This window comes from Rhipicephalus microplus, chromosome 8, assembly GCF_043290135.1.
Source record: "Rhipicephalus microplus isolate Deutch F79 chromosome 8, USDA_Rmic, whole genome shotgun sequence".
Taxonomy (NCBI): domain Eukaryota; kingdom Metazoa; phylum Arthropoda; class Arachnida; order Ixodida; family Ixodidae; genus Rhipicephalus; species Rhipicephalus microplus.
In genome coordinates this window covers 50,736,342-50,760,084 of record NC_134707.1, presented here as the reverse complement: position 1 = coordinate 50,760,084, position 23,743 = coordinate 50,736,342, and the positions used below count along the sequence as shown (strand labels likewise).

At 45.2% G+C, this 23,743-nt stretch overlaps 1 protein-coding gene across 1 annotated transcript in view; it reads left to right on the top strand.

The window, feature by feature from the left end:
* Positions 1-14,161: 14,161 nt before the first annotated feature.
* The window catches only part of LOC119164458 (uncharacterized), an 80,967-nt gene continuing 71,385 nt past the window's right edge, over positions 14,162-23,743 (top strand). Inside the window, exon 1 of the mRNA XM_075871782.1 lies at positions 14,162-14,270. Coding sequence (XP_075727897.1) covers positions 14,177-14,270 — 94 coding nt within the window. The 5' untranslated portion in view covers positions 14,162-14,176. The remainder of the gene's footprint in view (positions 14,271-23,743) is intronic.

Genomic DNA, 23,743 nt, shown 5'->3' with positions numbered 1-23,743 from the left:
ATCATCACGGTCATAAAATGCAAGGATGTGGTCTATTGTAGGCAATGTTTGAGATGCTTGCTCTTTACTCATTTAAACATCAGTGCTAATTCACAACAAAATTACCTACAGTTTCTAAATCAACATCTGGTTTCATGCCTTACATAACTGAAATTTAGATCACTAAATGTTTCTTATCTTTTTTATTGTTCACTCATCAAGCGGGAGGTCTTGATTTAAACAGATGTTCAGGTGAACCATTAAGACAAACAATTATCCATGTATACCTAATATTCGTTACTGCACGCAATCAAATACGTTTTACGCGGAGGCATAGTACAAAAGTAATTTTTTTCCTTTGAAATGAAACCTTATAATAGAGCATACGCTATTGAGTTTCATGAATTGCTCAAAAGGTGAATTTACTAGCAGTGTTTTTGTTGAATACGGCATCAAGCTCGGCTTGTTCCAGAACCTTGTCACAAAAAGTTCGTGATTGTTAGTGCGAATGCAAAACTTAGGAAATTTTGCGTGATCATAGTCCCAGTGAGCTCTAAGCGCAATATATACTTCATGAATGAGTCTCCGAGAGCTTCACAATTTCGCCGACCTATGCACACTGGAATAACGCTTCTCACGAGTGCGTGTTTTTTTTTTTTTTCCTTTTCCCACATGTTTTTTCGCACTGTTTACTGTAAGTCTAGTTCAGCAGTTCTGCAACTATTTATCCTAGATAGATATGTTGGGTGTCACCGCAAGAAAAACAAAACGTCGTAAAAACTTCTTGAAACGACTGTGAAGGTATGCGTACATCTAGGTATATATATTATGTGACGTTGAATAAACGTTTTTCACAGGAAGTATTTTAGAAGATGTGGAGAAAACGTTCTGTACAAGGTCTTTTTGAAAACATTTACTAAACGTTATTTCCTAGAACTTCTGGTAGATTTCGCAGATAAAGTCAAGTGTCCATGCCATAAACTCAGGGTGTTTTCTACGTTTGCTTCTTTTTTTAAATCGAATTATTATTTGCTTTACATAATATTGTAGTATATATATTTACATATTTTACATATTTAAATGTAATGACGAAGCATTAAGGAATTCAGATGCCCAAATGCAGTGTGCGTATGCACGGCTATAAAATTTTACTTTTTGAACGTGCTGTTCTGTGGTGCTACCCTCCGCTCGATCGGTTCTCGAAGGGTCGGGTTTGAGCCGATTTCTCTCCTATTTTAAGTATGCTTGCGCTTTGTGTTCATGTTTTGTGTTCTGCAAGCGCTGCTGATTACGAAGATGCGCTGTGCTCAATCGAGGACGTGTGACTTCATATCGTGGAGCAATCGCCAGGTATGTACCACATTGCTGCTGCAGGCGCTTTGTTATCACCACGTTCACAAAGTTTTTCCTACCATGTGCACAATAAGTCAGCTTTTGTTTACGTGGCAACCCAGTTTCTCTGTGGTATTTCAGCAGTCTAAAGGCAAAGTTGTGCAAAGTTAAGTGCGGGGAAGTTTTTTTTTTCTTTTGTGTAAAGTGTGAAGCATGCACGCGCAGCGGCAATTCGGCGGCAGATTTGAGCAGAGTTGTGGCGGCGGCCGCCTTTGTCGGCAGTGGTGTCCTGCTCGCGAATGACCACTATTTTAAAGACGATAGTCTTTCTTGGGGACCTTCGACGCAAAAATTTCGGTCTGTCTGTCTGTCTGTGTCTGTCTAATATATGTATGATTGTCTGTCTGTCTAATGTATGTATGATTGTCTGTCTGTCTGTCTGTCTGTCTGTCTGTCTGTCTGTCTGTCTGTCTGTCTGTCTGTCTGTACATTTGTCTGTTTGATACTCTTAACGGTACCGGGTACTTGAAACGGCCGTACCCATCCGCCGCGCCCACCAATGTTGCTCAAGATTGAATGATCAGACTTGTGTGAATGTCAATAAAAAGCAATTATCGCGCATATCTGAGGCACCATAATAACACCTGTATATACTGCATGTGCATCTTTAACTAGAAAAGGCTTACATAAGTAAATTTAAGGACCGTATAGCGCTTATCAGGCTGCGGTGACCATGCAACGCTTGCACGAAAAGGCGAGTGCTTTTAACGCTTTGCTAAGACGAGACGGTGGTGGCACGTACCCGTCGCCTTGAATTCTACACCTTATCACCTCTGAGACAGGCGCGCACACCCATCTCAGAGTCACGCGCTTCGTTTTCCAAGAACATGCCAGGTGGCGCTCATATCTCACGCGTGACGTGACTTGATGCACTCGTTCGCCTACGCTGCACGCTCGAGACACTTTAATGCAGCGCCTCCAGGATACCATTAAGCGATTTTCTTGCGCAGAACATCAAATAAATTGTTCACTCTTTCTACATGCAAGACTGTCGTCTTTCGACGACATTTGCAGATTAACATGCAGATAAGGGGACAATTTTTCGTTTAATAATTCTGGGGCGTTTGCTATCTGTAGGCGTTGATAATGCCTAGGGTGCGTAAGCCTGTTCATATTGTGCGCTACTGAGGTTAACGCGTCTGAGCCAGTTCCGTTTTAAACAGCCACAGTATCGTTATACGTCGTGACTACTATCAGAGATGTTTTTTCTTGCGGCTGGCCGAATGTATGCCGGTGTATTCATCCGCACTGGCACGTGTCTTTATAAACTACATGATACTCGAGCTGATGTGTGTTCGTGTGCAGCGTGCTGCATCATCTGAGGTATGGCTCGCAAAGGTTGCACTTACGCTTTAGTGTTCATACAGCTCGTTTCGTAAAATTCAAACTTACGGTACACACCAGCAGCAGAGGTTGCCGCCTGCGGCCTACATCCGTGCGTTTTAAGCCGTTCGTTTAGCTTGAACTGTATTTTAGAACGAATATTTTATGGCTAAATGTGGCCGAATTGCTGTACTTTACTTTGTGAGCACTAGTTCAGTAATTAGTCCACGCGGTCGAACACCATCGATTTTACTCTGGTTGTTTTCAGTATGTTTGGATTTTGTTTTGATTGATTAAATGTTCTATGCACCTCGCCTACTCTTTGTGTTGAAACTTTGCTAAACAAGTTACATGTACGGACATTAAGAATAGTTTTGAGCACCACCTCCAAAGACATTTTTTGATTAATGACAAGCTTAACGTTGTGTTGTACTAAGTAAACTCTCTAGGCTTGCGCTACAGATGTTAGTTGGATCTGTGTTATGTGCAGAATGAATATTTTATTTATTGCTCAAAACTCGCGATAACGTTATAAGTCAGGGTAAGCATGCATGTCATGCATGTATTGCTGTTAAAATGTAAAATTGGACACCGCAGTTATTTCATAATAATAAATATAGACTGCAAGATTTCAAGCTATTGGTCTAGTGGCTAAGGTACTCGGCTGCTGACCCGCAGGGCGCGGGTTCGATTCCCGGCTGCGGCGGCTGCATTTCCGATGGAGGCGGAAATGTTGGAGGCCCGTGTGCTCAGATTTGGATGCACGTTAAAGAACCCCAGGTGGTCTAAATTTCCGGAGCCCTCCACTACGGCGTCTCTCATAATCATATAGTGGTTTTGGGACGTTAAACCCCACATATAAATCAGATTTCAAGCTATTGGCACTGAAGGAATTATAGAAATTTCGAAATTAGTTTCGTCAAACTTTATTGCCAAATCGCGGTCAACAGCTTCCAAGATTCTGGTTCCCGGAGATTGTTGCAGAAGCTTGCATGCTTTATTGGGATTGGGATGGTGTGTGGTTCAAGGTGGGTGTTTCGTGTCTTAGTATTTCCACGTTTTTTTTTTTTTTCATTAGACAGCCTGTGATGCTTAAGTGAGGGGTACTGCCTTTTAGCCAACCAGAATCATTGAAACTGATGACCATGATTTGGCAGCACACAATAGTAGTTTTGTGACACCAGTTTCTGAAATAATAGGTATAATCCCCTTAGTGTGAGCAGCCTGAAACAAGCTACATTAGTTGTATTTGAACTCAAATATATATTTAATAATATAAGTTACCTGCAATGGATACTTGATGAAAGTGCATATTGTCATGTGTGTGTTGCAGTATTATTGAATTTGCTGTCAATGCACTATGTACGAGCGGAATTCAAGATGATTTAAACACATCTGCAATGCGAAAATTGCATTTCTTTCAGAAAATTGCAACTATGTTCGCCAAGAACACCAAGAAAGTTCTGCTTTTATTATCTCTAGTTTGTGTACATCCTGTTTGTTTTCAGACACGTTGTTCGAAATCATTTTAAATGGACTGATAAATTCATTTTTGCTAAGAGACACATGTCACTGAATTGCCTTTTCGGTGTTTCTATCGCAGCCTATACATGCACACCATACGAACTGAGTGTGAAAGAATTCCGGACAAGCCTGTCATCAACGGTGGCTCGTGGAAAAGTTGGCTACTGAATGTACAACAGCTGCGCACGGCTTATGTTTCCTATGGAAAGGGAACTTCACTGAGCCACCTGGTTGCTGTATTCAAGTAGCTCGCATGTTCAGAATGTTCAAAAATTAAGCCTTACTTTTTTCTTTAAAAAGTCCGTGATGTAATCTGTATGTTTAAAATCCACCTTTGCAGTGTTCAGGGAAACACAATGTGCAACAGTAATTATCACTGTCAGCCATGCCGTTGAATAAGATTCAATAATGAACTTATTAGTGACTGCAGCAGGTGGTCATTGACGTATTTTAGCTAGTCACATTTCTACATAGGTCTAAAGAATTCTGGCATGCCTGTGCTCAGATATCACGCTGGAAAGTTTAGTTGTGGCTTGCATCATTATGCATGCAGGAAAGCGAGCACTTTCACGCAGCTACTACTCTCTGAGGTGCTGCATATAATCTGATCATGGGTAGAAGCCATAGACAAACATTGTAATGGTTACCTTTTTACTACCAGCTGGTGATAGAAAGCAATGACTGCTCATCCCACCAGGGAGTGATATTTTGCTTATACTCACTGCCTTGCATGCGTCATCATGAAAAGCACAATAAAACTTCAGAGTGGAATATCTCGGATCATAGACATGCTCGAAGAATTTTTCCAAGTGGGAGTGTGTAGAAACACCACCACCACAAACTTTTTTATGCAAACATACCCACTTGTTGTAGGCACCAAAGTTTCTTTATTCAGAGTTTTGGGAAGCTGACAGCCTTTTGTCTTACTTTGCGCTCCCCTGGACACATGACTTGTCTGCAGAGATGAGTTTCTGTTCTTAGGGATGAATTTTAATGCAAGCACAAAGCACGTCTTTGAATGTGTCAGTGCTTCTTCCTGAGATTTTATGTCATGTTTAATCTTTGTGTTTTGCAGTTAGTCACGTAATATCGAACTTTTTGCATTGAAATAAAGCTATAGCAGGTCAATGATTTTATTTTCACTGTAATATTGACTGAATATTTGTTAATGTGTTTTTGTAACCTTAGTTCATTGTCTCCTCAAATTTATTGCCATGAGGGCAATCAAGTTATTTTTTATTGTCATACACAATTATACCCAACTTTGCCAATACGTAACCATGTGCGATGTACTACAGTGATACCTAAACATGTTTAACATTGTTAATGATAACTGACAGAAGGCATTCAGGAATATTGTAGCGTTTTTTGCTTCACTATCATTTGTGCGAGTATTTTGGAATGGAATTAGAATCAGGGCTGTTGCCAAAACCACAATTTGATTGTTGAACACATATTTGTGGTGAAACCCAATAATTTCGACTACTCATGGCTCTAATATACCTAAATTTATGCGCATTGGGTGAATAAGAAATCAATTGTTCGACTGCTGCTTTTTGGCTGCGACTAATTGTTTACTTTCATATATTTGCTATAGTGTTTCATAAGCTAGCCAGCTACTTTTCATTGCACTGACAGAAGTCTGCCCAAAGAAAACATTTTGTGTCTTTTGTATGTGTGCAAGGTTTTGGACCAAGTATCTGGCCAGCACCTCAATTGATTTGTATAATCATACTTACAATAAAGCGTGCTAGTTTTTGAACAAAGTGTGTAGTCATTGTTATGTATAATAAAGGTTACAAGTATCGAAGAAGATTTATTGAAATTATGCATTTACTTTTGGATGTGCTTAATGACGCTTTCAAGGCAACACCAGAAACGAAAATGAGGCGTTTAAAAGCCTCAGTAGTCTCCAAGCGAAACAGATTACCGTAAAGATATACTGCAGTCACTAATTCATTATTTCAACAAATAGGGCACCAATTTTAATGGTACGAAAAGCGCCATCAACCAATTTAATGTCATATTTTGCTGGTGTCTCTATTTGTCACTCTCAACAATGAACAGCTAAATGCACTGATTACAAAACGCTGACTTGATGCAACAAATTTACCATGGGAAACGCACAACATGCTGAATTGCATAGCAATAAATGTCTAAAAAGGTGTTATAAGATCCAGCAAAAGTCTTTGGAATTGGGGCAAGAAGTTTACTAGGCTTTCAATATTATAAGTATCGTAGTCATTTACGAAAGTTCTTTAAAAATGCAGGGAGGCGTTTTTTTTTAATTCTTGCTAGAAGTTCTCTAGCCGTATAATAACGTGGCGTCAACGCAGCTACAGGAGGTTTTTAAGCTGCTTAGGTTTAAATAACATCTCAACAAGACTTCTTATATACCTTTGAACTATCCTTTTTGGACATTTACAAAAAGTTTCTTAGGTTTTTTTGTGTTTCGTGGGACGTCCCTAAAACCACCGTATGATTATGAGAGACGCCGTAGTGGAGGGCTTCGGAAATTTTGACCACCTGGGGTTCTTTAATGTGCGCCCAAATCTGAGCACACGGGCTTACAGCATTTTCGCCTCCACTGAAAGCGCAGCTGCTGCAGCCGGGATTCGATCCCGCGACCTGCGAGTCAGCAGCTGAGTACCTTAGCCAGTAGACCGCCGTGGCGGGGCTGTATATACTTATCCTCAATTACGGTTCTCAGAACTAGATAATCAGTTTTAAAATTAGACTTAATTTCGATGAAAATGAATAGCCACTGTGATGAACACTTTACGCAAACACTACAGACGAACCAAGCAAAATACGCTAAATGGCAGAGGTGAGGCGACGCAAATTAAACGACCACTGGCGACGTCTGATAACACATGTGACACATGCCATGAGTCGAGTCGCTTGACCCGCAAAGCGCTTGTTTTCAACGCAGAACTACAGAACTCAGAAAAGCGGACAGACCTCGAGGCCATTCAACGGGAAGCTAGCAAACGGATGTCTAATTAGAGAGCGACGGCGTTCTGCTATCTTCAGCCTGCAAAGAACGGCGACGGAAACCCATGCCGTAAACAGGTTACGAAGAGAGAGGATCTTGCGTACTCTTCTCACAAGACATGCCCATCATATTGAAATCCTAACTTCTTGCGATTGGTTGGACGCGCATTTGTTGGCACACCAGCATCCAATGAAGTGAATACGAGGGTGCTAGCGGGTAGACAGTTCATCCTTGTCATTGCCCAAAGAACCTCAAAGCAAGCAGTGCAAGCGGTGACGTTTCATTTTCAGTAGACTGTGCCGTTTGCGCAAAACACCACCATCGTCGGCCCTCTGGCCTCAACTTTGCGTCTTGGGGACTTCTTCAAGCCCGTGTCAGAGGAATTCTCCCGGGTCTACACGGACCCAAAAATGCAACCCAGAAGAGTTCCGCTTGCTGTATTAATAGCGGTGGTTGCGCTTTCGCAGCCCACCCTTGGACATTCAGGGAGCTCGCGCGCTGGCGAGCAACACCGCTGTGAGCCTCTTACGATTCCAATGTGCAGAAGTCTTCAGTATAACATGACTATAACACCCAACTTTATTGGCCAAGAACAGGATGATGCCGGCCTGGAAGCGCACCAATTCTATCTATTGGTTCAGATCAAGTGCTCACCTGACCTGCAAACATTCATCTGCTCTGTGTATGCACCGGAGTGCCCGCCCTCTCTGGACTACCCAATCCCGCCGTGTCGTTCCCTTTGCGCGTCAGCGCGTGAAGGCTGCGAGCCTATACTAATGAAGTATGGCTTCCAATGGCCGGAGCATTTCGACTGTGACAAGTTTCCAGAAGTTGGCTCTTCTGAGCTTTGCGTCCGTGGAAACGCAACTCATCCTCCTGTCAACGAAACGCCGCACACACCTGATATTTGAATTCTGCTAGAACATTTCGCTAAAGACGGTGCCCACGAAAAGGACGTGCATATAGATACCAGCAAAAAAAAAAAAGCCCTTTAAGGCAGTCAATATGTCTTGTCTCTTAACAAGATCTTTGTAAGCAAGTTAGATCTGTCATTTTTGTGATTTGATTAAAACCAGGTGCTCTGAAAATTGTGTGATACTCTGCTTCACAAGCGCTCATTGGAAGATGTAGCCGACAGAAACAAACACGGGAGAGAAAGGAGTGAAGAAAGGGGGGAGGGGTATACGCCGAGAAGCAACGCCATACAGCAGGTATGTGCTCTATTCCTTCCTCTAGGAAGTCCAATCTACCTGCTCTAGTTATCAAACATTTTCTTGGCTACCCTCCAGTGTTTACCATGCACGACTCCTTTTTTCGGTTCTCTGCTGACGGTCGGTCGTAAAGCTGGCGCATGTGTCTCCGCATATATAGGGTCCAAGAAGGTTTACGTGGAAGCTGAATACAAATATATCTGCGGACAGGCTTAGGCAACCAATACGTTTTCGCCAACAAAGTATGATAGCGCCTAGAAGCGCGGCTGCATTGTGAGTAATACTACTACTACTACTACTACTACTACTACTACTACTACTACTACTACTAATAATAATAATAATAATAATAATAATAATAATATAATGAAGGAATGATGATAAAAAAGGAAACAGCAAGCATCATCGCAGAATAAGGCACCACGAGATCGGCGCTCGAGCTCCTCCATCTTCCTCGTCCTGTCGCTATCTCCAATCTCCGACCTGCCCGTTTGGTTCGCCCAATAAACCTCTTTACATTTGGTGGATCGTGCTGGGTAACCACATCGCCTACAACCTGGAACTCCGATCTCGCACCCTGCCGTCGACCATGCAAGTTGACGCTGCCCAACAAACAATACCTCTCGCGGCCACTACTTGCCCCGGCCCGGTTCATCAGCGAGACCCCCCGATCTTTGCCGGCACCGAAGACCAGGACGTCGAGGACTGGCTGTCGTCATACGAGAAAGTCAGTGGACCCAACAGGTGGGATGACGCTGCTAAGCTAGGCACTGTCAATTTTTATCTCACCGACGTGGCCAAGCTGTGGTATACGAACCACGAAACCGAGTTCGCGAATTGGTCCGCCTTCAAGGAGGCAATACGTGCCGTTTTTGGTCGTCCTGCCTTACGGAAGCTACGCGCCGAACAACGTCTGCGCACACGGGCACAGGAGCGAGGTGAAACTTTCACATCATATATAGAAGATGTGATTGATCTCTGCCGGCGCGTCGATGCTTCCATGAGCGAGAGTGCGAAGATACAGCACATTATGAAGGGCGTCGACGATGACGTTTTCCAGATGCTTCTCGCGAAGTCTCCAAGCACTGTGGCAGAAGTAGTGACTTTGTGCCAAAGCTATGATGAATTGCGGAGGCAACGAGCTCAGACGCGACGCTCATTCCAGACAATCCAACCAGTGGCCGCACTGGACGCTATGGCTGACCAGGCAAACCTTCTCGCACAAATGAAAGACTTCGTGCGAGAGGAAGTGGCTCGGCAGCTTTCTCTGCTGCCTTTTGCTCAACGCCAGGAGCTCTCGCACCAACAGCCACTGCGACACCCACCACCATTGGCTCCCATGCTCCGACATGTGGTCCAGGAGCAGATTTCCGAGGCTATGCCGGTGCCCTTGCAGCAGCCCACCGTCACCGCGCCTCTTACTTACGCTGAGGCACTAAAGCGGCAGCAGCGACACCACCCCCGTCGTTCCAGGGACTGCCGTATACCTCAGCCCCGACTCAGCCGTCCACCGCCTGGGTTCCTCCCATTGCCACCACAGCCTCGACACACCCGTCTGCCGCATGGACTGGTCCCCTCGTCGCCAATACTTGGAGAACGCGCGATAACCGGCCCATCTGTTTTGCGTGCAGTGGCCCTGGCCATATCGCCCGTTACTGCCGTCGTCGCGTGCCGGGATACACAGACGCCCGGACACAGAACAGCTTCATGGACCTTTCTCCATCCCGTCTGGAATATTCTGACCCTCAGTCAAGCTCGTTTTCACGGGAATGTCCGCGTACTATGTCTGGTCGCTCACCTTCACCCCGTCGTCGCTCCCTGTCACCCATGCGTCGTCGGCCAGCTCCTGAACACGAGGGAAACTAACCGCCGCAGTTCAGGAGGCAAGAACTGCGCTGTCGAAATGCTCAAGTCCTCGGACATTGCCGTCGAATATTGTCGAAGTTTTTGTAGAAGGTACTCGAGCATATGCTCTAGTGGGTACTAGTGCTGCCGTTTCCGTGATAGACGCTAAACTTTGCCGCAAGCTCCGTAAAGTGACGACGCCTCTTAACATGATGTCCTTGCAAACAGCGAATGGGGACCCGGTTCAGCCTGTAGCCGCCTGTACTGTCCGACTGATGATCGCGAATGACCACTACACTGTTGAGTTTATTGTCCTGTCGTCATGCTCACACGACATCATACTTGGATGGGATTTTTTATCGCGTAACCATGCCGTTATTGATTGTGCAAGATCGGAGCTTGAACTTTTCCCGTTTTACGACCAACCAACCAGCCGCATTCAGCCCGCCGTACACAAACTCGTCGTCAAAGAAGGCACTGAAATTCCTCCGACAGCAGCTGTGTTGCTCCCCGTGTTCTGTGACGGCATTAGGAACGAAGCTGCATTCTTTGAGCCATCAAGCCTCTTCCTATGTCGAAGATCACTTCTTCTGCCTTATTCAACCCTCTCTATTTCTGAAGGAAACAGTGCTCTTTGCCTCATCAATCCCCTTCCGTATCCCGTTGAACTGTTTCAAGGTGAATCTCTTGGACACGTGCATGCCATTGATAAAGAACAAATTTTTACCATGCCGCCAGATTGTTCCGGTGACTACGACGCCATAAGTGCCCTCAACCCTTTCAATATACCACCTTGCAAGCTTTTCGATTCATCGATTGCCGACGGACTATCGCCATCTGAACGCTCTGAGCTCCTTCAGCTGCTCTACCAGTTTCGTGAATCCTTTGACATTGCTCAACCTACCCTTGGCCGAACTCCCAGTTTTTTCCACCGCATCGACACAGGTTCCAACGCGCCAGTACGACAGCGACCATACCGTGTTTCCGCCACAGAACGTCAGGTTATCACCGAACACGTTGACGATATGCTCAAGCGCGACGTTATCCGACCTTCCCAAAGTCCATGGGCATCACCTGTCGTTCTTGTTAAGAAGAAGGATGGTGCAATCCACTTCTGCGTTGATTACAGGCGCTTAAATAAGATCACTCGCAAAGACGTATACCCTTTGCCCAGGATTGATGACGCCCTTGATTGCTTACAAGGTGCCGAGTTTTTTTCGTCGTTAGATTTGCGTTCGGGGTATTGGCAGGTGCCCTTAGCAGATGGTGATCGTCCAAAAACAGCATTCGTGACACCGGACGGGCTATATGAGTTCAATGTCATGCCCTTCGGCCTCTGCAATGCGCCGGCCACATTCGAGCGCATGATGGACTCGGTTTTGCGGGGTTTGAAATGGAACATATGCCTCTGCTACCTCGACGATATCGTCGTCTTTGCACCCGATTTCGCAACACACCTTGTACGCCTGAAACATGTCCTCACGTGTCTGAAGAATGCGCAGCTCCAACTGAATCTAAAGAAATGCCACTTCGCTGCACGGACGCTCACCATTCTCGGTCACGTCGTATCAAAGGATGGTGTTCTTCCCGACCCGGCTAAACTACGCGCTGTTGCTGAATTCCCCAAACCAACGACTGTAAAACAGTTACGCAGCTTCGTAGGATTGTGCTCCTACTTTCGTCGGTTTGTGCGCAACTTTGCCTCCATAATTGCCCCTTTGACCCAACTTTTAAGCAGTGCCAACGACATCTCATCATGGTCTTCCGAATGTGATCACGCATTTACCACTCTTCGCCGTCTCCTGACATCACCGCCTATATTGCGCCACTATGATCCCACGGCTGCAACTGAAATCCATACAGACGCCAGCGGTGTCGGTCTCGGTGCAGTTCTCGCTCAACGAAAGCCTGGATCCCCTGAGTATGTCGTTGCCTACGCCAGCAGAACGCTCAACAAGGCTGAGGTAAACTACAGTGTTACCGAAAAAGAGTGCTTAGCCATACTTTGGGCAATTGTGAAATTTCGCCCATACTTATATGGCCACACCTTTGCTGTAGTTACAGACCATCATGCCTTATGTTGGTTGTCGTCGCTGAAGGATCCATCAGGTCGCCTTGCTCGTTGGGCTCTGCGACTTCAAGAGTATGACATCCGCGTCGTATACCGTTCCGGCCGCCAACATGCTGATGCTGATGCGCTCTCGCGATCACCACTGTCGACTGAGGCTGCCTCTATATCTTCTATGGAACACGCGCTGTCCGCTCTTGACATCGACACAATGACCTCTGCACAGCGCGACGATCCATGGATAACTTCGCTTCTGGACGTCTTATCTGGGGTACCGACACTTCCCATCACTCGAGCAATGCGACGCCAGGCTTCGCACTTCACCATTCGAGGTGGCCTCTTGTACCGGCGCAATTACTCACCAGACGGCAGGAAGTGGCTGCTCGTTATTCCCCGAAAGCTGCGCTCTACAATCTGTGCATCATTTCACTCCGACCCGCAATGCGCTCACGCCGGTCTCTTCAAGACCTACGAGCGTCTAAGGAAGCGGTACTACTGGCGTGGGATGTTTACTTTTGTTCGACAGTTTATTCGCGGCTGCCACGAGTGTCAGCGACGAAAACAGCCACCGAATGCAGGAGCAGCTCCACTACAGCCGCTTGCGTGCCCTGACCGCCCATTCGATCGCGTCGGAATCGACCTTTATGGACCACTGCCATTGACCACAGCAGGTAACCGGTGGGCTATCGTTGCTGTAGATCACCTGACACGGTACGCCGAAACCGCTGCTCTTCCTACGGCGACCGCTCAGGACGTCGCATCTTTTATCCTCCATCGGTTTGTGTTGCGTCACGGCCCTCCTCGCGAGCTCCTCAGTGACCGGGGCCGTGTATTTCTATCCGACGTAATCCAAGCACTTCTCCGTCAGTGCCACATTGTACACCGGATGAGTACTGCTTACCACCCTCAGACGAATGGCCTGACTGAGCGGTTTAATCGGACCCTGGGTGACATGCTCGCGACGCATGTGGCATCTGACCAAACGAACTGGGACCTGGTTCTTCCATTTGCGACCTACGCGTACAACACCGCTACCGAAGTCACCACCGGCTTTTCTCCATTCTACCTTCTATACGGACGTCAACCATCGCACACAATTGACACTTTGCTGCCATACGCACCAGATGTATCTGAGTGCACGACCGTGTCTGGAGCCGCCCGTCACGCCGAAGAATGCCGCCAACTAGCGAAGCAGTTTACTACGGCTGACCAGCAACGCCAGAAAAAGGCCCGCGATGACGACCACCCTCCTGCCGCCAAGTTCGCCCCTGGAACCCTTGTATGGCTGTATGTACCACCCTGGGCACCTGGTTTGTCTACCAAGCTACTTTCAAATTACCATGGCCCATACCGCGTGCTAGAGCGCACATCGCCCGTCAATTACGCCATCGAACCGCTTACGCCACCCGGTGACCATCGTCGGCGTGGACACGACATTGTTCACGTGGACCGCTTGAAGCCGTACTTCGACCCGCTCGTTCCTACTTGTTAGATCGCCAGGATGGCTTGATCTTTCTCGATGGGGGCAATTATAATGAAGGAATGATGATAACAAAAGGAAACAGCAAGCATCATCGCAGAATAAGGCTCCACGAGATCGGCGCTCGAGCTCCTCCATCTTCCTCGTCCTGTCGCTATCTCCAATCTCCGACCTGCCCGTTTGGTTCGCCCAATAAACCTCTTTACAATAATAATAATAATAATAATAATAATAATAATAATAATAATAATAATAATAATAATAATAATAATAATAATAATAACAATAATTGGTGTTTTACGTCTTGAACCATGATATCATTATGAAAGACGCCTGCCTTAGTGGACGCTTCGATATTGATGTTCGCTGACATCACGCAGAACTTGGGCATCAACCATTTCACCTCCACCAAAATGCGAGCGCCACAGCCGGTATCGAACCCACGACCTTCAGGTAAGCAGGATAACACCGTATAGCCACTGATCAACCAAAGCATACGCGTATGAAGTACGGACTACAACGTAAACCTCATATACATATTTTCGCGTTATATTGGATAGAACAGAACCTCTGTCTTTAGCAGTCGACCTCTCGTGAGTGTGACCTCGCAGCTGCCTTATACTTCTGTAGCGTTATGGAAGAGGGTCGGATTCTTGGTGGCAGGCATATTGGGGCCACCGGCTGCGCCGCAAGTCAGCTGCTTCTTTCGAGGCATCACTGCGGCCGGGGTATAGAAGGTGGTCGCACCACATAAAATACTAGCGGGAAGTTCCCCCAGCAATGTCGTGTGGTAATGGACAGCAGAGAACCTCTGTCAATCGGAACACAGGGGCGTCGAGCTGAACCAATCTCTGGGTTCGAACGTTTAAATTGGGTTTGAAGCCAATGTAAAAGTCTTTTAAACTTCCTAGTCTTCTTACCTGTTTCACAGTGGAGCATACAAGTCCACGATTAATGAAACCGTAGAGTGGAATATCATCCCAACCTATAAAGTATCTCTGACGCACTGTTCATGTGCTCTTCTTCCTTTTCTGTCTTGTATTTTACGCTGTACAATACGATTCATTATTATTCAAGAATAACTTGCCCAGTTGTTCGTTTTGTTGTCTGTAAAGCGCGCTGGTATGTTTCACGCGTGTATACACCAGAATAGTCGATTATTTTTTATACATTCCCTGTCGATTTGATGTTATGGCCATTTTTTAACTCTGTGCCCTTTCCTCTGGGAGTCATTCACAATATGAGGGTGTGATAACGTGAATCGAACGGTAATCATTGTTTAACGACCAAAATAAGACTAGGAAACGAAATGTGTTTAAGCGTCGTGACAGTCGCACCAAAAGTGCGATGCCGTGACACAAGGAGCTGCAATGTCTATAGCGTTGCATCGGGACTGCTCGAACGATGTTCCAGCATAAAATGCGTCTGATCCTGCATCTTTCTATTGTATACATCATGAAGAATTGGAGCAACCTTACAGGTAATGCGAATTACGGATTTTAGCATATAAACGCCTTCCTTCGAAACTACCAGTGTCGACTTTCAATACGCGTGGAACGGATTTCGACAAAAGCCTCCACATGCACCCCACACGTATCAGCTCAATCTTTTTTTGCCCTCGTTCATTTTTACGGTCTTTCGCATATTTTATAACTCTTACCTCAGGAAGAAATAATGAGGCTCCTAAATGTCGATACTATAATCTTTACAACCACACAAGTAGTGATTAGGGAAACTTACCTAGCGCCTGAGGATCACGCACGTGAAAAGGGTCCAAAAAATAGTGAGGTTGAGCAGTTTCGCCAGTAACTAGATACAGATGAATTACTAGGTGCCTTTGTCTGAAACAATTGCTCAAAAAGGAATCTCGTTTTATGTGTTGTCACTAGAAAAAAAAAGAATTCCGAAGTGTGCCAAAAAGAGCTTTTGACATTGTAAGTGAACCTTCCAAAATTATTTCTTATTAAAAGGTCAACAGCCCATAGCCTAACTACCCATAGTTTAAACTTCAAACACTTTTAACCGCGCGTCCTGAGAACCAAACAGGACCACATGTACAGTACTGTTCACTGAAGCTTGGAGCGCTTGGGCTCGCCGCTCGTTTTGCAGCTTTGGTTATGAGTTGGGGTAATAGTAATATGAACGTGGGATGGGAACGGTAACTAACTCGTATGTTTCTGTGTACTTTCTGTCATTAGAGAAACGCTTGGGCCAGGTTTTTCTTAAGAAACCAGACATAAGGATGTCTGGTTTCGTAAACGACATACTTGCCGCCATTTCAATGGCTTAAAGCAGCAATACTTCTGCTATTCAATGTCAAATGCGCTTGAAATCGCTGTCTCGATGGCCACACAAAACAAGAGATAAGATACAGTTTCACGATCGTATTATTATCGAACAACAAGCCCTATGGTAAACCCTGTTATTTGCGAGCAGAATGCATCAAGAAGATCATCAAAATATTTTATTCCTGCAGATCCCAGGCATTATGGAATTCGATTACAAGCTAAACAGCCAGTGACACTTGAGTAAGCGGAGGAGTGATGGTTGAAATTTCTACCACATCTCTGTGTGTAGATCACAAGTTTATTCTGGAGTTCTAAAGCTTAGAGACTAACATTATGTGGGAAGGTTGGTGAAATCAGGTTCTTAAAGAAAAAAAATCACAGCATATCCCCATAGTGAACGATGATGAGTGTAAGAACCATTCATCCGTCTGTCCATTCATCCGTCCGTCCAACCATCCGTCCGTCCATGTTTTCGTCCGTCTGTCCGTCCGTGTTTCAATGCTTCCGTCCGTCTGTCCGTGCTTCCAACCGTCCATCTTTTCGTCCGGGCATCCGTGCATCTGTACGTACGTCTGTGCGTCCATCTATCTGTGTTTTATTCCGTGTGTCCGTCTGTCCGTCTGTCGGACGGAGGGATCGATGGACAGATGGACGGACAGACAGACGGACAGACCGATGCTTCGCCCTACTCATCACCATTCACTCCGTGGATATGCTGATTTTTTTCAACGTTGTTGATTTTCATTTTCTATTCGGCTTATTGGCGCAGGTATGTGTCTTCGACATGATTCAGCATTTTTCATTAACCTGATTACTGGGCAGATGAAATATTTTGTCATGCGACTAGGCCTGAAGCTTTACGGGTTTCTTTGTAAGGCTTCCAAAAAACTTCCAGCTGACATTTCAGCGCCGGTATCGTACCTTTATTCGTAGTTGTTTTTTTTTGTTTTTTACTGGTGGTTAACGCTGTTCAGTGCTGTACTGTGCAGTATAGTGGACAGGTATTGCTCAACATTAGTACACTGGCTTGTACAGACGAGATACATAATTCGGCAGTTTTGTGAAAATCTAAAAATTCTGAAGCATTGCGTATTAGTTTGGGCAAACAGTTGTTGGACGTGCGCTTTCGAAGAATACTTCAAGCAATATGGCTTATACGGTATTGTCAATCAGTGTATTCCACTTACATGTGCAGTACGCATGAATTCGAACAAGAGAAGCGTAGGATAAGTAGCGCACATAATATTTTCCACATTCTCCACTTTGGGTCGTATCGGCGTTATTTATCTTTCAAAAAGTAGATCACAGCCAACATCCTTTGAAATCAAACTTGTCGCGACATATTGTGGTTATCTAATCCAATTAGGCGTACAAGCTTTTGAATTTAAAATATAATGTATTTAAGTCAGTGAGTATACTGTACATCAAACAGCAACACTGATTCTAATGCAGTTCTTTCAAATTTTACACAGTAGAACTACGCTTGTTGCGGTGATGTATGCTTACAATTCATTTGCTGATATTTAGAAATAACAGAATTCGCGAGCATGCAAGTGACCAAGCACGACGAGTAGGTATTTCTAGTTAATGCGGAGTCATCATTTACTACAACGAAGACTGCTATTTTCACACCTGTCACCTTTGCATATCCATTCTAGGGCGCTAGTTTTGATAGATCAATACCAATATGAAATCATCGTTATTTTATAGTGAAAGTTTGGTCGACTTTTGCAAGTCCTGTCTTAAATGCGCAGACGCAGACTTTGGCAAGCCCTGTCTTTCTTCATGATGAAACAAGCGCTAAACATACACACACTCAGAGAGGACACAGACAAGCGCTCAAGTCTTTCTTACTATCTAGAACCCAATCTTTGAAGCTGCTCATCCTTCCACAAGGATACTTATTCACACGGCAGGTCGAATATATCTAAATATATTTAACCTTGTCCCTGTCTGATGTGAACTCATTCTATCTCATCCTCCTCTCGTCATCCTCCAGAGCAACCCTTTTACAGCGAAAGCTGTTACGAGATCACAACTCCGGTCACGCGAAGTTGTCCGCGGCCACCACCGTTGTCCTTAACCACATCGGGCGAAATGAGGAAAAAAAAAAGACTAGCACTAATTACACAGTGGGGCCCGCACCCGGGTCCGCTGGATACCAGCCCAGTATCCTTCCACTGAGTAACACTGGTGCTTTGAACTTGTTGGCAAACTTGCCTTAGGCAGGCTTGATGTCGGAAAAGCAATCGCCCTATTACGACTTATAAAGCGTTTAAAAAAAAGTGAAAGAACAAACAGTCGTCACACAATGCGAACGGCGTACGTAACAAGTGGGTCGTCCAATGCTCCAACCCACTACAAAAGCTTGTTCTTGTTCCCCCATTAACTGTGGCGCATACCCACTTCAGCCATAATTCCTCGTCGTCGTCAGCCACTGCATGAACAAATGGCGCAAACTTCCTTGCAAGTGTTTAGCAGATACGATACTTCTCAAAAGAATGACGAAAAACAGGATAGCGGATGCCGGCCTATTACCCCAAAATTTTATTATTAATGCCCAAGTGGGTGTCAATTAAGTGTTCTTGCAGTATAGTTACCCAATGAGTGTTTCTAAAGGCTCTGAAAGGTCGCTCTTCTAGCTTTTGCTGTGACTATGCTGCGCCTTCTGCGCAGACCTGGCGTTTTTTTTTCTTGAAACGTATTCTATTATTTTCAGGGTCACGTTTCTTCAAGGATCTAGTTTTCTACCATCTTCACTTGCTTCATTGGCTATCACGTGAAAACGCGTAGGTCTCGGCAAGACACCCCAACATCGACACATTGTTGCAACAGGATAGACCTTTCTTGTATGCGTTACTAAATCGAAAGCCTTAGACGCTTCATGAAAAGTGAAAATTGGCCATACGCGTCAACACAAGTGATGCAAAAAAAATGAAGTGATGAAGTGACCATGAAGTCAGTATGGCGTCACGAGCTGACGTCACACGTCGCTCGTTAAAGTAGCGTCGATCGCGGAGGCATTAGAAACCACGGGAAGTGCACAAATGCTTTCGATGTCCCCAATCCTACAGACAGGGCGAAAATGCGTATAGACAGGGCAAAAATGGAGAGAGGCGGGTCATTACGGTCGACGGGGGAGACCAAATTAAAGATGACTTTTGCATTCGAGCCATCTTAGGGAAATTCTTGAAGGGTCAGTAAAGCCAAATAGCAATTTTACGTCAGAGTGAAAGCTCAATGTACGAAAACTTCTAAAACGTCAATATTATCAAAAGCAGTGCCCTACTTGCCGAAAAATTAGAGTAAATGCACATGAACACAAGCACCGCAGTAGGACATATTCAAATTGATCGTGATGACATCAGACAGACCGCCTATAATTAATCACTAGTAATCAATCTAACTCAACTAAATAAAGAACGTTCCGTGCGTTATGAGACACAATAAAATGTTGCTTGTTTGCTTCTGTTTGATTAATATAAAAAAGAACCACCGGACAATACTATGGGGAATGGCACGAGTGGTTGTAAAATTCAATTTTCGCATGCTTACACGGGAGAGGTGGTGCCGTCTAGTGGGGCGCAGTTGAAACAAAAGCATCTGCAATCTCGAAGCAAATGGCGGGAAATTGATTATTGGCCATTGCTGCTGCGGTGGCTTCCGCTGCTTTCGGTCTGCTGCTACTAGCGCAATAAAACCAGACAACGTTGCGCACGTCAACTGTAACGCGAGACGGTCCAGTCGGTTCGCTTCTTGAGGCGGGTAATTTGAAGTGTGCTAACCCGATGTGGAGCACTAAAACGTGATTTTATTTCGAAATAGGCCCTTTCTTGGCACAAAAGTAACACGACGTTTCTGGACCACCATTCATACAATCAACGTCGACATAATAGTTGACTCTAGTGTTCCTTTAAGTGATCGTGCGACTCTTTTCCTTAATGAAGGCAGTAGCTCATTCATGTTCAGGAGATAATATGGCCGGGAAGTAGGTACGAATTCATTTCTGTGGCTGCGCATCCTAGACCCGGTATTGAGCAGCGCAGGCAGGTGTGGTCCAGTGTTATTTGGTGCTGTCTGTTCTATGGGAGAAAAATTTTGGGAAAAAGACTTGCCCGGTGTGCCGCCCCATGTAGGCTAGACCACTGTAATACGGTTTTTTTGCTACTACTATACTAGAAGATGATTGTTAAACTCGCAAAATTAGTGAAAAAAAAAACGTCATCACGTAACAAGACATACAATACAGGTCCACTGTTTGGCACATTTTTTTTCTTTCGCTACGTCCTTTTTTTTTCAGTTCGCGCAGTCGTACTAGTAAAAAATTTACCAGGAAAGCCGTTGAGATGGCTGTCAGGCTGTGCCTCATCGCAAACTAGTCCGCGCATTTGATGGCCTCGAGCTGGCCGTCCTGGCTTGTGGTCATGAAGATTCTCTACCAGGCCTCACTAGACGGTGATTCTCCTATGAAGTTTGGTGAGGGAGGGTCCTTGCTGCATCCCCACATTATGTGGTCCCTGGTCGTAATCACATGTCTTACAAAGGGTACAAGTAGATCTGAAGAGGACTTGGTAGATGCGTCGATAGATGAACGGGAAGTGAATGGAATATTTTGTGCAAATAACAATGTATTTGAAGAGTACGAATTACCCCCGAAAGGTATTCCATTTAATGCACAAGTGGCCCATCATCGTATGTTAGCCGTAACAACTTCAAAACACGCAACCACCGAAAAAAGAAAACGGCTGCCTTACTCATCGGGACACTCATGACAAAAGGCTTAGTCAAACATCCGTTATCCTTCCTCACATCTCGACGACTCCGCTCATTTTTCTAGCTACAGGCACAGATCCTTTCGCCCGAGTGCTCACACTGACAACGCGCATCGCCACCCAGCATTACACACATCCGCGTTCGCGCCATCATCGGCAACCGTGCAGGCGCAATTTCGCGGCGAATTCTTTTGTTCGAGCCGCGGCGTGCCGTGACTCGGTCGCAAGGCAGCCTGCAAGGCGCGGTCACTCGGAACGTAATGACGGAAGCCAATGGACACGCGAGAAAGATTGCCTCTCACTGGGCTCCCCCACGTGCACTAACACGTCAGCTATGAGCTGTCCTTTGCGAGCACGCGCATGGCGCGCTAACTATTTCGAAATGACCAGCAGGGAAAACCGTGCACGTGTCGCCGCTAACTGTCACAAATGACTAGGGCGTCTCGATATGCTCGACATGACATTCATTAAATGTGCGGCACAGGAGGGTGTTTAGGCTGCATAATTTTCCTTGGATTCCCATGAACAGGTGACTGTTACAACGGAGCTGTAAATTGCACACCTGGTTGAGTTCTTACGCCGTCCTTCTGTGAACAGAAAACCACTTCCTCAGCGTGTCATCGTGACGTAAAATAGCAGGACATTATGTGGCGCCAATGTGACGTCACATGATTACGCCATTTTTCACCCAGTCGATATTCTTCTAAATTGATGCTTAACAATAATAGTAGTGTTCAATGTGCCGAAACCTCGCTAATACGAGGGAGGTCGGGGTGGAGAACTGTGGAAATTTGGACCACCTGATGTTCATCAACATGCTCTTAAATCCCACTCTGTAGACCTCCAGTATTTTCGTTTCCTTCGAAAACGCGGTCACTGCGGTTGGTATGCGACCCGGTGACACTCGGGCCATCAGTCCAGCACCGTGACCACTATAGACCACTGTGGTGGGCTAAACAAATAATGTATTTGAGCACGTGGCCATATGTCGCAGTGGAGAATCACCCAATTTCTCTCGTGGGACCCATCCAACAGAAAGAACACATAGTTGCAGGTATCTCAGTGTTGACTGTGGATAGAGAGAAAGAAATGAGACGCGTTAAGACGGCGAAGTTGGCTGGAGAGCAACTATCCGGTTTGCTACCCTGTACTGCAGTAAAGTGGCAAAGGGAGACAAAAAGTAAGGAAGAAGAAATTGAAGAGAGAGAGAGGGGGAGGAAAGCGGGAACACACACTGGAATGTCACAATGATTCATCGAGGTGGCTCGCTCGCTCGCAAGAGCTTTAACAGCGCCTTCATCGCATTCGGCTTAAAGGTCGATCCTTCCAACGTTCCGAAATTGATTTTTCAGAAGGCGGCTGGTTGAAGAGGTGGGGGAGTGAAACGAGAAACTAACGAAAAAAAGGGGCAAATGTGGCTCTCGGCAGGATATGACCTATCACTACAGATGTGATAATAAACGAAAGTAAGTGAATCCGACGTCCTAAAAGTGCAAAGTATGTCATGCTTCCTTTGAGTATTGTCTTGGTGAGAATGAAAAAAAAGTGAAAAAGTTTCACTCGACGAAGTCTTGTAGTTTCCTGTCTAGACCAGCGATACACAAATTCATGCATTAGGACAGCATGTGTGCAGGACTAACCTCGCGATGATTGATTGATATGTGGGGTTTAACGTCCCAAAACCACTATACTTCGTCCCAAAACCACTGCTTGGCGATTTTGACCTGCCGAACATATCATGGACTTAAGATACACCGATTATGCAGCCTTACTCGACTATTAGCCAAGAGTTCCTAGTCTTATGCACTGTCTTTTCCCTCACCCAACTTATTACTCAGCTAACACGATTTGCTTCGAACACCCTAGATCTCGTACTAACGTCGAGGCCACAGCTTGTCTCGGATATTACACTGTCACCTGGCTTAAGTGATCATTCATTAATATCATTCCAGCTAAATATTCAGCGTCCCAAGAAGCCTAAAAAATAAAAATAATTAAAAACTATTCACAAGCAAACTTTGAAGCCATTAACAGTGAACTTGGTTCATTTCTTAGTACTTTTTTGAAAAACTTTCACGAACGCAGTGTGCAAGAAAATTGGGACATGTATTCAGCTGCTGTTGCCAACTTGGCAAACAAACACATTCTTGTTCACGCAATAACAATGACCCAAGATTCCCCATGGTTTAACGCACACCTAAAGCGCCTATCGAACAAAAAAAATGTGATTATACAGGTCTGCCAAGAAATGCGGGAATGAAGAACGCTGGAATGCCTACAAGCTCGCGTCTAAAAATTATGTAACAGCACTAAAAAAGGCCAAAAGTTATTACTTACAAAACGTGTTACCATCCTTGCTAACGAACGATATTAAAAAATGCCGGCGCACAATAAACCCTAAACTCGACGACGCAATCATCCTAGAAGATGCTAGCGGAAATCAAATTCCTTTTGACTTATGTGCGAACGTTCTAAACGATGTTTTTTCCTCTCACTTTTCCATTGATGCGAACGATGTTTTACCTAACGCAGAACCCTTTCCCCATCCCTCTATGCCTCCAATATGTATTGATTGCAGTGGTGTTGAAGCGATAATTAGGTCCTTAAGAATGTCTTCCGCTCGTGGTTGTGACCAAATTGGCCCGAAATTCTTAAAGAGTACGTGTGCTTCTTCATCGGTCGTACTAACAATGATCTTTCGGCAGTCACTCGACCAAGGTTGCCTGCCCGCTGAATTGAAGATCGGGAAGGTGACTCCATTTCACAAAGCTGGTAACCGCCTTTCCCCACTTAATTACCGACCTATATCACTTACCAGTATACCGTGCAAAATATTAGAACACATCTTATTTTCGAACCTTGTAAA